The sequence below is a fragment of the Adelges cooleyi genome, unplaced genomic scaffold (assembly GCF_023614345.1).
Source record: "Adelges cooleyi isolate 19-005CV unplaced genomic scaffold, UGA_ACOO_1.1 ACOO_flye_CR_arks_rails_tigmint_CR_PRNA_2, whole genome shotgun sequence".
In the NCBI taxonomy this organism is placed as follows: Eukaryota; Metazoa; Arthropoda; class Insecta; order Hemiptera; family Adelgidae; genus Adelges; species Adelges cooleyi.
In genome coordinates this window covers 1,469,091-1,483,655 of record NW_026095860.1, presented here as the reverse complement: position 1 = coordinate 1,483,655, position 14,565 = coordinate 1,469,091, and the positions used below count along the sequence as shown (strand labels likewise).

The following is a 14,565-nucleotide window of genomic DNA, read 5'->3' as shown; positions in this document are numbered from 1 at the left end:
TTAATACATACATTTACCCAACCCTGGGACTAAGACTAACAGGTGCCATGGGCGTTGGAAATTTCGCTGCCATGTAATTTAATACTTAACAATTCTAGTTAATAATTCTCATTATATTGTATCACACTTATTGTATTCTTATTATATCATACTATTTGTTTATGAACCACGAAAGATAGTATTTTATTGTTTTTATGTAATTGGGCTTGGCCCGTTTAAACTTAATTACATTAAAAGTATAAACAAAAAAGTACGCAAGAGTAATAATGTTAATTAACAACAAAAAAAAATTCGCGTTATCTACAGTTGCAGACGAATGGTGATAACTGATACTAATCGTTATCGCAGTGCGTTCAGAAAAGTTTTGATATTACCAGCAACCGCTATATACCGGGGTTTAACCAAAGTTTATAAACCTTGGTTATATATGGTTGTAACCACTCTATACCCCTAGCGGTTTGCTCTATAGCTGCTGGTGTTTTTTTTTCTTTTCAGTGCGACTACTAACACTTGATTTTCTCTTCCATGAGACACGGTGTCGACTGTCCCGCTCCTCTACATCATTCTCTCTCTGTTAACGTTTCGGTCTGTCCACACATGAAAACGTGCTTCGACACTACTTTGCGGCGACTGGTAAGTGTGAATGATTTTTGTTTTATAATTTCAAGTTAGTTTTGAACGTTTTAAACTTGTAAATCAAGTCGATTTCCGTGCGATCCGATCTATCGTTCGGTGTCGTTGGACGGTACGAAAAAAATCAAACCGCTTATCAAGCGACACCGTTCGGTTTTCCGTCCGCCTTTAGGTTATGCTTTGCATGGTTCTAAATAACATAATTAATTAATTACCCCTCGAAACTAGATTGGTCTTTGTCGATTAGTCTTTTTAGAAATGTGACCAACCGATTACCGACTACTATCTCGTTACTTCGATACCCGTCGAACGTCTCCGTTCCCCGATGCGTTGTTCGATCACAACAGGCGTACTACACAACTGCACATCTGCTATAATATTATAACATTTAAAACAGACCTATCTTATATATACTATTGTTGTAATTGATCTAATAGTTTATTTTTAAATCGCACTTCTTTTTCACAGGTGATATATAGTTTGTGCTGTCGTTTACAGTTTAGAAGATACAATGCCTGTAAGTCGACAGGTCAACCCATTTTATTTAGTTTTGTGTTTATTAATTTTGTCTATATGCGTCTGTAGTTAGCTAAAGATTTGCTTCATCCGACCGCAGTCGAAGAACGGAGGAAACATAAATTAAAGCGGCTCGTCCAACACCCTAATTCTTTTTTCATGGACGTCAAATGCCCGGGCTGTTATAAGATCACGACCGTATTCAGTCACGCTCAAAGTGTAGTTATATGCACAGGATGTTCTACGATTTTATGCCAACCAACTGGAGGACGAGCTAGATTAACTGAAGGTAATGTCTTTACACAACAGTAATTGTTTTTAAGTCGAAATATTTAGCCTGCCACGTCGATGAGTCATTGAGAATTCAAAGTTAAAAAATGTATTCTTTCCTTACCTAACCTACCCGGATAGGTTGTCTGGTAATAATCTGCCTAACCTAAGCTTTAGATTGTCCAAGTGAGGTTAGTTCAGGTTAGGTTACCAATTTTTTAGCAATCCAGAAATCATTTTCTCCTTTTGTCCCATCCGGCCTACGCCGCCTCCGATGCATGGGCACGAGTCTTAAATTAAAATATCGTCGCTGTACTGGTATTAGCTCTAATCAGTTGGGTAGACAAGAATGGATACCAAAATATATTGTAGTATTAAATATTATGTTTCATTTTGTTTCAGGTTGTTCGTTCAGGAAGAAAGCTTATTAAAACCATACTCCTGTATTTTTATGTACAATATAAAAAATGCGTTAATAATAAAATCTTAACAAAAAAAAAAAAGAATTCCGTTTTATAAACTCATTTTTATTTGATTTTCTCTATCTCTGTCACTTAAGAGGGTGTCGCAACTAAATTTGTTGTCTTTATCTACAATTCATAAATACCACAACACATTTTAAACTGAAAATAATTGTTGTTTATTAAATCACCAATATCTAATGCAATTTATTTTCTTTCAAATCGCAACATAGATATTTAATCTTAATCTTTTTTTTTGGTATTACAAGTGTCATCGTTATACTGTGTACGGCCTACTTTTAGTTAAAATTAAAAAAAAAACAATATCTTATTAAAATAAGAATAATAATTATTATGTGTTAAAATAGAGAAGCGTTATTAAAAAAAATATATCAAAGCTTATAGTCATCTATACTGATATCAAAACTGATGGTAAATTTTAAATTAATCAACACATAGTAAAAGTTAAATGGATTCAAAAGTAGGGAAAATATGTCAACATTTGTTCTAAACTAAACTAACATAATTGTACTGGGCACGGTTTATGTTAAATACGTATTTACAGATTTTACTCGATTCCAATTCAAATCTATTTTAAATTAATCAGTGTTTATTTTTTACTAAACTGAATGATGAAATTAAAATTAAAATTAAACAGCTACATAGTAGACGACAAACAATATTAATTCTTACAGCGATTGTCTGTTAAAAATATACAATTTTGTCGGATTGCAACCACATTAAACAAATCTGGAAATCTGTACGTGATGTGTCTCGGTTTGATTATTGTTTTGTTATTATTATAATTATTTTTTTTACAAGATTAAATATAAGACCAGTACACATTAACTGCTAATTACCTCGATATCTGCACTGCTGAATTTTTAAAAATTATATTTAATGTCCAATGTAGTAAACAATTGTGAGAGCTGATTTTTAACTAACTTTGTTTTTAAAACTGTATTATAAGTGTTATTATATTTTCATATGTAATGGCTCTCATAGAGAAAATAGCGAGGCAGATTAAAAAAAAAAAAAAAATTGGAAATGATAAAACTAATTTCTTATCAAACTTTCGCCATTACTCGGAGAAAAATAATAAAAAAACTTCATTATTATTTAAATATGTAAAAAAAAAATATGTAGCCACGTTTGGATGAACTGATTTTTTTATTGCAAATCTCTGTCCGAGCTCGCAGTGATGTTGGGAAAATAAATTAACTATAAAAAAGTATTTTAAAAAAAAGAGTCCTTGTTACTGAACTTCTTAACTGCTGCACGTCACGGTCCAACGATTGGATTAATATTTTGAAAAAAATTGCCTATACCTAACTCCTTAATAAATGACCATATAACGTGCCCCGTTTACAAGGTGGATTGATATATCCCACTTGAATATTGGTTTCGTATTAGTTACTTTTATTCGTTATTTGCTCCTCAACGTTTTTGAGCCATTGTACTTTGTAAGTGAAGTAATATTGTCGTATTAAAAAGGGCTAGTGCAGCCCTTTTTAGGCTCCCCCCCCCCTCTTAAAAATAATTATTGTACTCGGCGCCTTTGATTTGTTATGTCATTATTTTATCACGGTTTTTGATTTTGCCAAAAGGCGGGAATCCGTCGTGCCGTCATGTTGGCTTTGCGGTTTACAGTGTGGCCACCACAGCGGAACGCGGACCGGCCGCCGCCGCGGCCGTTGCGTTTGGCGTCGAACCGCGCCGTTTCGCGGTGTTGAACGGCCGGGGCGCGGCGCCGCGGTCCGTTGAGACGCATCGGTGGCGCCCGTTGAACCCGGGAAAACGATTGTACGCGAACGCCACACTGATAACGCTTTTGTTTATGTTCGTCGATATCAATTTTTCCTTTATTGATAAAAAAAAATAAATTACAAAATAATATGTTAAAATCGAACAATATTATCCGCGTAGAGATATTAAATAAATGACTTTTGAACGTTTCAGTTTTGCCCTCGAATATAAATTTTCCGCAAAACGTTCGGCGACCGCGGGGTGTGTTGGACGTGTGGTTGATTTTTTTTGCGAACGCACAAGTCTCGTTCACCTACCACACAGTGGCCACTGGACACAGTGAAGGGAGACCACTACTAATCCGGCGGTGATCAGCGCGCGCTGACAGTAGTCAAGATTACAATAGTACAAAAAAATCGGTGAGTTCACAAATCGGTTAAGTTTGGCTTGCGGTAAACGTTAATGTCTTCCGAGCGCATCCGTCGTCACCGTACGGCTGTACGTTTGCACCGTCGCTAACGATTACTTTTCGCTCGAAACCCGTCGGATAACCTTATCACAAATTTTAAAATTACATATTTTATCGATTTTACTCGGTTTCTGATTTAAATGGATTTTTAAATTTTTTTTCTCCTAATTAGAGCCGTAAATTTTATTATTATTACGTGTTAACGACTTAATTAATGTGTTTGCTTAACGATTGCACAGGTAGCGGAATGCGGTAACCAGCTACATTTATAAACAGGACGAGCAATGCAGAATGTATTTGCCCGGGACATGTTTTCAATGGGCTCGTTTGACGGCAGCGTCAAATGCAACGGACATGTCCAGCTACCGGGGCGTACGACAAAAAAAGACCGCAAAGGGTGTAAAAAAGAAAAAATTGAGACTGTTTTAAAAAACCGACTGTTAAGCTCGCCTAAATCCAAAACGTTAAATAAGGTACCTAAAAACAATGTCAAAACAAAAAGTGCTGTGAATCAAGTCGATTCTGACGAGAACAGCTGCGCCATGAACCTAGTGGTGAAAAAACAGAATGCCAATGAAACCGTGTTTCCTATAATGGACCTTGGACATTACAGTAGACCCCCAACACCACCGCCCATCGTTGTGCCAGAATCGATCGAAGACCGTTTGACCGAGTCTTCGCCGAAAAAGACACCGGCCAAAAAGAAAAACAAAAGCAAAAGTGAAAAAGTCTGTTTGAATGTTTGCAAGAAAACCGATAAAGTCGATCCGTCTTGTATAAACGATAAAAACCAATTGAGCTGCAACGTTATTACTATTCCACCCAAGAGAAAGTACGCCAAAATGACCAATTGGCAGAAGGATTGTGGTACCCGCCATGAAACATTACAAAGGATACAAAAAGAATGCGAAAAGGAAGCAAAGTTAAGAGAAGACCTCTATCCTTTAGGTAATTACATATATATATATATATAATAGGCTAAATTAATACAATTGTAATATTTAATTTTTTTTTTTTTTTAGATCTAGTGTCGTCAGATGCTGAAGATTTCGATAGCCCTTTAACTCTAGAATTAGAAGATGCGCCCTATCAAAGATTCTGGATGCCCACAGTACGTACGGCTCCAGTCGATCGGGATGCCAAAGTGAAAAATCTTCAATCGATTCTGAGAAGAAGATTTCACCAACTATCGAGCTTACCAGATAATACCCCTTCTTCTGATCTAGTGTTTGCGATGACAAACGCTGCACGAAACGACCCCGTTTATTTCACAAGATACGTTTGCCCCGATTCGGGTCCAGTAATCAAAACAAAGAGGTTAGCGTTTATCATAGTCTATCTTTGTCACAAAAAAATTTAAAACCTCGATTTAGTTGTTTTAACATTACACCGATCACCTGATATCAAATAGTTAGTTAAATATAAATGATTGAACATTTAAAAAATAGTCGGCTACGGTTTTTTATTGTATATTAAGATTTTTAATTCTGCAAAGCCCAAGATAGATTTTTGTAAATTACTCTTTACGACTATACACCAAAACTGTGTGGTATTTATGGTACTCATTGTTAATTAAGGAGTCGAGGTGTGACGATGGTGCAACAAAAGTGCTGTTTAGAAAGATGTCACGACGCTGCCATTCCCTGTACGCGACATTGCTTTAAGCATATTTTACGCAACGTCGATCAACTTCTTTTCGAACATTGTTCGGCACGAACCAATCAAGGTCCGTGTACAAATGCAGTTTTCAACGTACGCAATGTACAGCCATTGTGCTCCGAACACATGTACTCGAAAGCTCCAGTTCAAGTGAGTAGAGTAAATTTAATACAATATTAACCTCGACTTTCGTTTTCATTTTGTGACCGCTTTTGTGTGTTTTTTTCCCCCTATTAGACTGAAGACGTGCCGCCGTCGGTGAAACCTAGGCCGAGAAAAAGGCCCAAGACCACTCCGTTCAACAAGTTAACGAAGAGAAGCAAAAAGAAAAAACCGCCACCCAAGTACCCAATCGAACCTCCGCCATACACCGAGACAATCGAGCCCAACAGTAGTAGCGCTATTGAACCGATTACGTGTACTAACGAACTGCCGCAAAACATCGGCTGCGACGTCTCTTCCCTGTATACGTCGGTGGCGAACCCAGATATGTACCTTCATCCGGGTAAATTGGCTTATTTGTTAAAAAAATGAAGTTAACGAGACGAGAAAGTATCCGTGATAATAATGTGTTACGATAATTGTTATGTAGCAGTCGCTAGCAACATCATCGCAAACGAAGAAGTCGGCGACGAAGTGCTCGCCGGCCTGGACGCTGCTGAACTGAGTCACGCGTCACGATTGCTGGACGACCACGACGATATCACGAGCGTTTTCAGCCAAATACCCGTGGACGCTTTCAACGATCTCTTTACTGGTAAACATTTTTTGTTCATTTAAAAAAAAAAAATAAACGTATCGATTTTATTGTTTAATTATAACACTATATTATATTCAACTTGAACGTGCTTGTGTTAATCGCAGTCGATAAAAACGGACAGTACGTGCCGTCCCGCGAAGAAACCGAGGAGTTAGAACGGGCGCTCGAGGCTGTCGATATGGACGTTCGGTCATTGGAACGGCTGTCGCAGTCGCATATGGCCAACATTCTGGATCCGGCGTCGTTACTAGCCGATTTACCCATACCACCTTTTACTAGCTCATAGCATAGTCGTAAGATTACCGTGACGACGCAAAGGTAATTAATATTTTTTTTTCAACTGGAAACTATCGCAGAATACTAATGTTTTTTTTTTTTTAATTTTTATTCTAGATGAAACACTCAAAACAGGTGCACAGATTAGTGAGAAGAGAATAAAATTAAAAAAAGTAATAATATAATGAAGTAAAAAAAATAATGTAGTTCACGTTTAATAAATAGGCGGTGTTTTTGTATAATTATCGACGAGATAATTATTAAATATTCGGTTAGTAAGTTTTAAATTTTAAGCAATACTAAAAAAAAAAAAAAAATGTACCGAATAGTACGTAGCTAATATATAATATTGCTTAATATAGAGCATAGTCGAGGTGTTATTTAATTAATTTTGTTTTTGTCCAGATAACATTGGTATTTATAAATATAAATATTTAAGAATTATATAACGTGTGTTTCTGCGGTGTGCATTCTCATACACAATGGAAATACGAATAATTACCTTTTTATTAATTATAATATATATCTCTATATATATATATATATATATATATATTTAACGACCTCTTAAAACTAAGCAAATCGCCGAAGAACATTTTTCTTATGCAGTTTATTTTTTTTTTTTTTGTTAAGCAGAAATTTTATTTTCAATCGTTCAATTTTTTTTTTTTAATTGTTGCGCGACGATGATATTAAAATATAACTCGATAAAATACTATTTTTTTTTATTATTATTATTACAATACCTAACATCATTTATTTACTATTATAATATTATATTATTATTATTATTATTATTATTTTTAAAAGAAACTCTTCCACAGTCGTGTAAATATTGGAACGTGGTAACTTTTTGCATTTTATTTTTCTTCTTTGTGTATGTTTTTTTTTTTTTGTACAATCGTGAACAAACATTTAACTAGTAGGCTATGTCGTCGTTTTTATTTGTATAATTATGTGTATGTACAATAAAAGATAAAAACATAATAAACAAATAAAAATAACGATGTTAATGTATAATGTATGTTATATATATATATATTTTTTTTTTTTTTGTAAATTTTTGCTTTGTCCCTTTTTTCGATTTCAATTGTAATGCAGATTCGGGATTTACGTTTCCCTGAAATATTTGTACACCACCGAGAAGTCTTTGTCGCCCAACCCCTTTGCCGTCAGCTGTTCGTACGTGTCCACCGTCTTGTCGGTCAAAGGTATCGGCGCCCCAGAGCTGATGGCCAGCGACTTGCCCAGGCGCATGTCTTTCAGTAACAGCACCGACTTGAAGCCGTTCTGTGAGGGGCAAAAAAAAAAAAACATGCATCGTCACTACCGTACTTAACTTGCAAGGGTCATCCGTGCCCACTACCGTACTTGATAATCGCTGTTGCTCGGGCACTTGTTGTCCGTAGCTCCGGGTACGGGATTGTTGACTTCCGACGACCAACACTTGCCCGTGCTCGTGTTGATGATGGATGCGAACAGTTTGGGGTCCAGACCTAACCTGTAAGATTTTTAATTATTTTACATTATTTTGTCTTTGCCACGACCGTTGTAAAATTGCATTTCTAGTATTTAATGCGGACACGGTCGGTGTTGTCGACCGTTTGAGATATTATTTTGTTGCCGTTGTCACCGTTTATGTGAATTCAGGGTTTCACACCGGCGTGAGCCTTTTAAGAAGCCCCCCTGACCTCCTACACCCCCCCCCCCCTTTTTTTTTGACACCGCTCCTTGGGTTACCTGATACAAAAAAAAATGAAAAACAATACAAGTCCATAATTACTTTATGCCCAAGTTCATGGCTTCGGCCACGGCCACCGTGGTCATTCCCAGTATCATGTTGTTGCATATCTTGGCGATCAGGCCTGTCCCTTGGGCGCCACAGTGCACCGTTCTCGAGCCCATCGAATCGAACAGACCCTGGGCTGCTTTCACGGTGTCTTCTTGGCCTCCCACCATGAAGGTCAAAGTGCCGTTTGCGGCTCCGACGACCCCTTTAGGAGCGACACACGAAGTTAGGGAAACTCAGGGAAGCAAAACTTTTTGGCGACAGCAATGAATTTAGAGTCCGGATTTGCACGGGGTATCATTCGTCCCGAGAAAGAAGTTTTGGGGAGTTTCTTAAAAGTGTACGGGAGCTACGCGGCTATGCAAGGGTTTTTTAGTGCATACAAATCCGGACTTTAAATCAAAGATACTTAATGCAGTTATGAATGATTGATTGATATCATTGTCCACTATATACGGTACCTCCGGACACGGGAGCTCCCAGAAACCGGCACCCTTTGCGTTGGGCCATTTCGGCCACTTTTATGGACGTTTCCGGACTGATTGTACTGCAGTCGACGAACATTTGATTCTCTTTGGACGATCTAACACCATCATGATATTATTGCGGTTATTGATTTATTTTTTTTCGAACACACACATAATACGGTATGGCATATTTTATTTATCCGGATTTAGACATTATACTGGATTGTTTTGTGTCGATATTTGCAAACAATTGCATTTATTATTTGCATACACCTCTGTTTACACCACGAACCGTTTAAGTTTGCCCCCCACCCCTAATAAAAAAAAAAAAAATTTGACCGCTTTTTTAAGAAACAAAAACCAATAACGCTGGTGTCCAATCTGGTAATTTTGGATACAAATCTGGTCACTAATTTTAAATAGGGTGTACCTTCTTATCCTCTACCTACCCCACGCTAATTCAGAACCAAGAAAATTAGGAATTTATTAATTTTTGTTTTGTCAGTTGTGAATTTTGAGCCATTTTGGAAAATGGCCGGTAGAGGAAATTCTAGTCGGCAGAAAAAGTCCAAAATAATATCAATTTTAATCAAAATAGGTATACTATTATTTCATTAGCGAGACTTGTAATTTTCAAGACTGTTTCTCTTTAAATTATTGTTTCTTTTAGCCACAAACTGAACTATTTTACAATTTTCTTAGCCGAACAAACTTTAAAATCTTCGGGACACTATATTATGACTATTGGGTAAGTATTCAACTTTTTAGGTGAGGGGGAGCACAGAAAACTTTAATTACAATAATTAATTGTAACAACTCATATTCTTATAAATAAAGTACAATTTTGTTGAGCTGTAATAAAATAAATATTTATATATGTTCAAACGAGCAGTCCCTAATTTTTTTTATTTTATGTTGCATTTGATTAAAATGGTAAATTTTAAAAAAACTAATCAAACATTTTTCAATTTAAAGTAAAGGTTCACAAGTCTGGAATGTAATAACAGTTCAAAATAATTTTCTCTCTTGATATTTCGAAACCGATAAAATGTATAACTTGGTAATTTGCTAGAAAGGGTTTCTGAAGAATATTTTTTTTCAAATTCAAGAACGTAGACGGGAAATTGACATTTTGGCGGTTTCTCATTTGAACCGGCTACTATGGATTAAAATGACAGGAAAAATCAGTAATATACCCAAGTCCTAACCTAACCTACCCGGGCCCCCCCCCCTTTTGGGGGCATTTTTTTTGTTGCACCTTCGACCGATCGATCTAGTCGTTTTCTCAAGGAACCGTTAAATTTTTAACATATATTTTTTTTTCGTGGACTTTATTTAATATTTAAACGCCCAGTTCGATGTGAAAAGCGGTTGGGGTCGATCACGACGACTTACTCGAGTAGAGCAGAATAAGCTGCGAGTACGTGGGCGCATTCGGGTAACATGGTCACAACGGTGTCGGTGCTGGATGAAATCTCCTGGAGGGTATCTGCAGTGTTGGCAGCTCCGTCGGACTCTTCTCGGAACAGCTCCATCCTTTTGGCACTTACATCGTTACCGATGACCGTATAACCCTGTGCGATCATGAATTTTTTGAAATTATCCACGTGGATAAGTTATTTAGCGTGAGAGTATATGAACAATAAATCGGCATTGATCAATTTGACGTAGGACATTCCGAATTTTTCGGAAAATAATTGCTGCGATTTTGGAGTTTTTCTTTTTGGAAACATTAATGTTATATTTAACATAGTTTACCTGTTTCGGTATGGTCTAGAGCACCATCAACACTTGTATTTCCAGAGTTCTTAAAGTTTGGGAAAAGTGTAGTGTTGATATGCGTGCAATGCACTACTGTACCGCGCACGACCTTCCATTCGGAATTTTAAACTTTAATAAAAATTATTCTAACTATTTTATATATATATATATATATTTGTTACATTATATTAGTTTCAAAAGTTGATAGAGCTCTGGAAATTACTAAAAAAAAATAAGGTAAACATTCGGTTATTTTACAATAATTTTAAATAATATAACGAAAAAGATAAAAATTTAATTATTGTCCAATAATGTAGAATAGGTAACAAAGTGTCCCCAAAAAAAAAGGTGCAAAATTGCAATTATTTCAAGGAAAAAATTAGTGTTGTCTTATTCTTGATGTACAACTCTGTACATATTAGGGTAGACCAAAACAATTTTTTTTAAATTTTATTTTGTTATTATTTCTATTGTATAAAAATGTCATCTATTTTTTGTTTTAGATCTCTAATAGAACTGTTCAAGAGATTTGTCTAATTTTTCGAATTTCTTCAAGGGATAAATTAATAGATAGTTTAAGACAATTATCATGCAGGAATAGTTGAAAATACCTATTTTTAAAAAGGCAGTGCGGTCATTGATGATCAGTGCAAACATTCACTATATATATAATTTTCTTGTATAATTTTTTTGTATATGGGGTTATTGTTGTTGTAAAAAAAAATAAACAATACTTAAACATAATTTGCTTACATTTTTCAATAAGTTTTTTGCCATCGGTATGCCCATGTTGCCGAGACCGACAAAACCGACGACGTTGGATTTCCATCGCTTGTGAACTTCTGCAACAAAACATAACAAGTATGTTTTTTTTTTTGTACTTAAAGACACACAATGGATTATTAAGAAGGACAGGCGATCGAGACCTTGATCGCGTATCCACCCTAATAAGTACTAAAAATATAATTTTTCAATGGTTTTAATTATGCGTATTTCCCAATCCGTCCACTCCCCCCAAAAAAAAAGGTTTAGTAGATTATTATTCTAGACTCGGTAAAGTTTATAAAATATCATTTTAAGAAAATTTGAAATAATTCAATTATATTTGTTGTTTATTATTGATAACAATAAATAGGTTATCTAAACACTAAAGAAAATGTAAATTCATTTTTGAACTTTCTCACACCATGACGTCGGTTAGTCATGACGTTAGCAGCTGCTATGGCCACTGCTAAGATTAATTGATTAATCAAATCTATAAATATAAATTAATTGCTTACATATATTTAATATATATATATATATATATTTCTTAATGCATGTTTTTTATTGAGAATATTCTAATGCTCTGTATAATATTTTTAAATGATAAAGATTAATTATTGAAAAAGACTAATATTTAAAAATTAATGTACCAACACGATGACTCGAATGTAAAGATGTTAAAAAGTGTCAACAATAAAAATCAAGTGTACCTACAGTTAATTCTGTTGTGTGAACCTAATGTTGTTATGTAACAACTACTATTAGACGAATTTTTTTGAACTGATATGTTTACACCGGTACTATAGTGCATTTAATAATGTCTATTGTTTGTATTCCAGTTGGATATGAATAATTTTATGAATACTATAGCTGTTAGTCTAGTTATTTACTCAATTATAACTACAACACATATTTTTATATAAACGATAAATAGTATAACATTCAGATAGCTTATCTGAGTTTAAACTGAAATGTTTAATGTTTGGTTATTATGCCCCTATTGAAACGATAGGTGAAAACGTTTTGTTTCTCAAAGAATATTTTATGTTATATCAAAATGAATGCTGATGGCTTCAAAAATAAGGCAATAAATTGATTAGAATTTGGATTTCTTTGTGATTTTTTTCAGCCAAAGTATTCTAAATAATGTTGTTTAATTGGCTTATACGATTTTTTCTTTCTTTTAGTTGTATTGTAATATAGTTGTTAGCTAATTTGTGTAAGATTATCTATCTTGTAGATTTGGCCGTAAATTATTTTAAATAAAAATGCATAACCTTTAAAATGTTTTAAATTACATTTTTTTTTTGTCAAACTCAGGCTTTCAGAATATCATTTATATTTTACATGAAAGCAGAGAAATCCATTTAACGCGAGGAACTTTATAAAATAAAATGGCATTTAAATAATGTCGCCAAAAAGAATAACTAGAAATTTGTAATTATTTTCCGAGAAAAGTCTTTTAGAGTTTGAATTAATTTCTGTAAGTAAATATCAATAAGTAAGTAAGTATTAATTTTATTAGGCATTAGTAAGTAAAAAATATTAACTTTATTAGGTATTAGTAAGTAAGTATTAATTGTATTAGGTATAAGTAAGTAAATATTAACTTTATTAGGCATTAATAAGTAAATATTAACTTTATTAGGTATTAGTAAGTAAGTATTAATTTTATTAGTTATTAGTAAGTAAAAAATATTAACTTTATTAGGTATTAGTAAGTAAGTATTAATTATATTAGGTATTAGTAAGTAAGTATTAATTATATTAGGTATTAGTAAGTAAATATTAACTTTATTAGGTATCAGTAAGTAAGTATTAATTTTATTAGGCATTAGTAAGTAAGTAGGTATTAGTTTTATTAGGTTTCACATACAAAACCGATGGAACTGGTCGTATGGAAAATATTATGAAACGAGGAGACAGCTGTAGATGATTTATTGCTTTTCGCGGTAAATCTATTAATTATTATTAACACCGTTTTCGGGCGATTCGGTTTGTTCAAAAGAAGCCAAAGGTTGGCTTTTTGGCGTTGGGTGAGATACAATTTGATGAAAATTCCACAGTTAATTCTTACCTCGATTTGTGCTGGAAGTGATTTGCCGGCGACGGCGAAGCAACAGTAAACCGCGCAGAGCCGAGTGATTAGTTCCGTTCAACATGATTGTCGTTCGACAGACTGGCTAGCACATTAATTGAGCATATTTTACCTTTATTAATAATTTAAATAATACACACGCAGACTAGAGCGGATGTATCGACAAAAAACCGAATACAACAACCGATAGAGTGCGCGCCGAGTGGCTTAACGACAGGTTGCAGTTTTCGAATAGGTACTATTACACCCGCATTGAATTGAGTCTTACAATACAAAGGTAATAGCTGTAGCAACCAGCTGCAGTCGTCGGTAAAGATGTCCGTGGTGTACCGGATGTTCTATTTTCTCGTTATGAAAAATATTTAATATTAACAAAAACCCAATCCAATGAGATATCCAGTGGATTACATTAAAACAATCGCCCTACTGTATATTATATAGTACATTCCCATTTAAGTTTCAAAAGTTCTTGACGGTCTGGAAAACACTATAATAATTACATCTAAACATTTGGTAATGTTACAATATATATATATATTGAACAATGACACGGTATTAAAAAAAAAAACGCTGCGTCTTTACATTAAACGAATCGCTCTGTACAGTCTGCCCGGGTCGTACTCGTGTAATATACTTTGCTCGATTAGATTGTGTTATCTTAATAGTGCACAGTTAACCTGTTTTGACTTTATAATAATATAGTAAACAGCCAAGCCGACGGAGCAGACAAAGCAGCTATTCGGTTCCCGACTGGACGGATAAACTAATTTTAAAGATTTAAACTTTAAACGACTGTACTCAAACGGCATAAGCTGCTGTATACTCGTTTAAAAACAATGCGATTATACCGGAAAAAAAAATAAATATATTAGCTTCGATAGCTGAGACTTAACTT

General features: G+C 34.6%; 3 protein-coding genes across 3 annotated transcripts; 2 read left to right on the top strand and 1 right to left on the bottom strand.

Moving 5' to 3' along the window:
- Window positions 1–539: 539 nt before the first annotated feature.
- On the top strand, window positions 540–1,956 carry LOC126833834 (40S ribosomal protein S27). Its single transcript, XM_050565395.1, has 4 exons — window positions 540–633; window positions 1,102–1,150; window positions 1,219–1,438; window positions 1,822–1,956. Exons 2-4 carry the CDS (start codon window positions 1,145–1,147, stop codon window positions 1,848–1,850), a joined length of 255 nt encoding a protein of 84 aa, XP_050421352.1. The 5' UTR covers window positions 540–633; window positions 1,102–1,144; the 3' UTR covers window positions 1,851–1,956.
- A 1,808-nt stretch (window positions 1,957–3,764) lies between these two features.
- LOC126833823 (INO80 complex subunit D-like) lies at window positions 3,765–7,292 on the top strand. The gene is made up of 8 exons (XM_050565380.1): window positions 3,765–4,045; window positions 4,335–5,043; window positions 5,118–5,412; window positions 5,673–5,904; window positions 5,992–6,259; window positions 6,347–6,511; window positions 6,619–6,832; window positions 6,908–7,292. The coding sequence occupies exons 2-7, from the start codon at window positions 4,380–4,382 to the stop codon at window positions 6,798–6,800; spliced, it is 1,806 nt and encodes a 601-aa protein (XP_050421337.1). The 5' UTR covers window positions 3,765–4,045; window positions 4,335–4,379; the 3' UTR covers window positions 6,801–6,832; window positions 6,908–7,292.
- Window positions 7,293–7,816: 524 nt separating this feature from the next.
- Window positions 7,817–13,885, bottom strand: LOC126833829 (3-hydroxyisobutyrate dehydrogenase, mitochondrial). Its single transcript, XM_050565386.1, has 7 exons — window positions 13,650–13,885; window positions 11,561–11,649; window positions 10,442–10,620; window positions 9,041–9,162; window positions 8,574–8,784; window positions 8,162–8,291; window positions 7,817–8,080 (listed from the first exon to the last, which is right to left on the bottom strand). Exons 1-7 carry the CDS (start codon window positions 13,732–13,734, stop codon window positions 7,901–7,903), a joined length of 996 nt encoding a protein of 331 aa, XP_050421343.1. The 5' UTR covers window positions 13,735–13,885; the 3' UTR covers window positions 7,817–7,900.
- Between the last annotated feature and the right edge of the window lie 680 nt (window positions 13,886–14,565).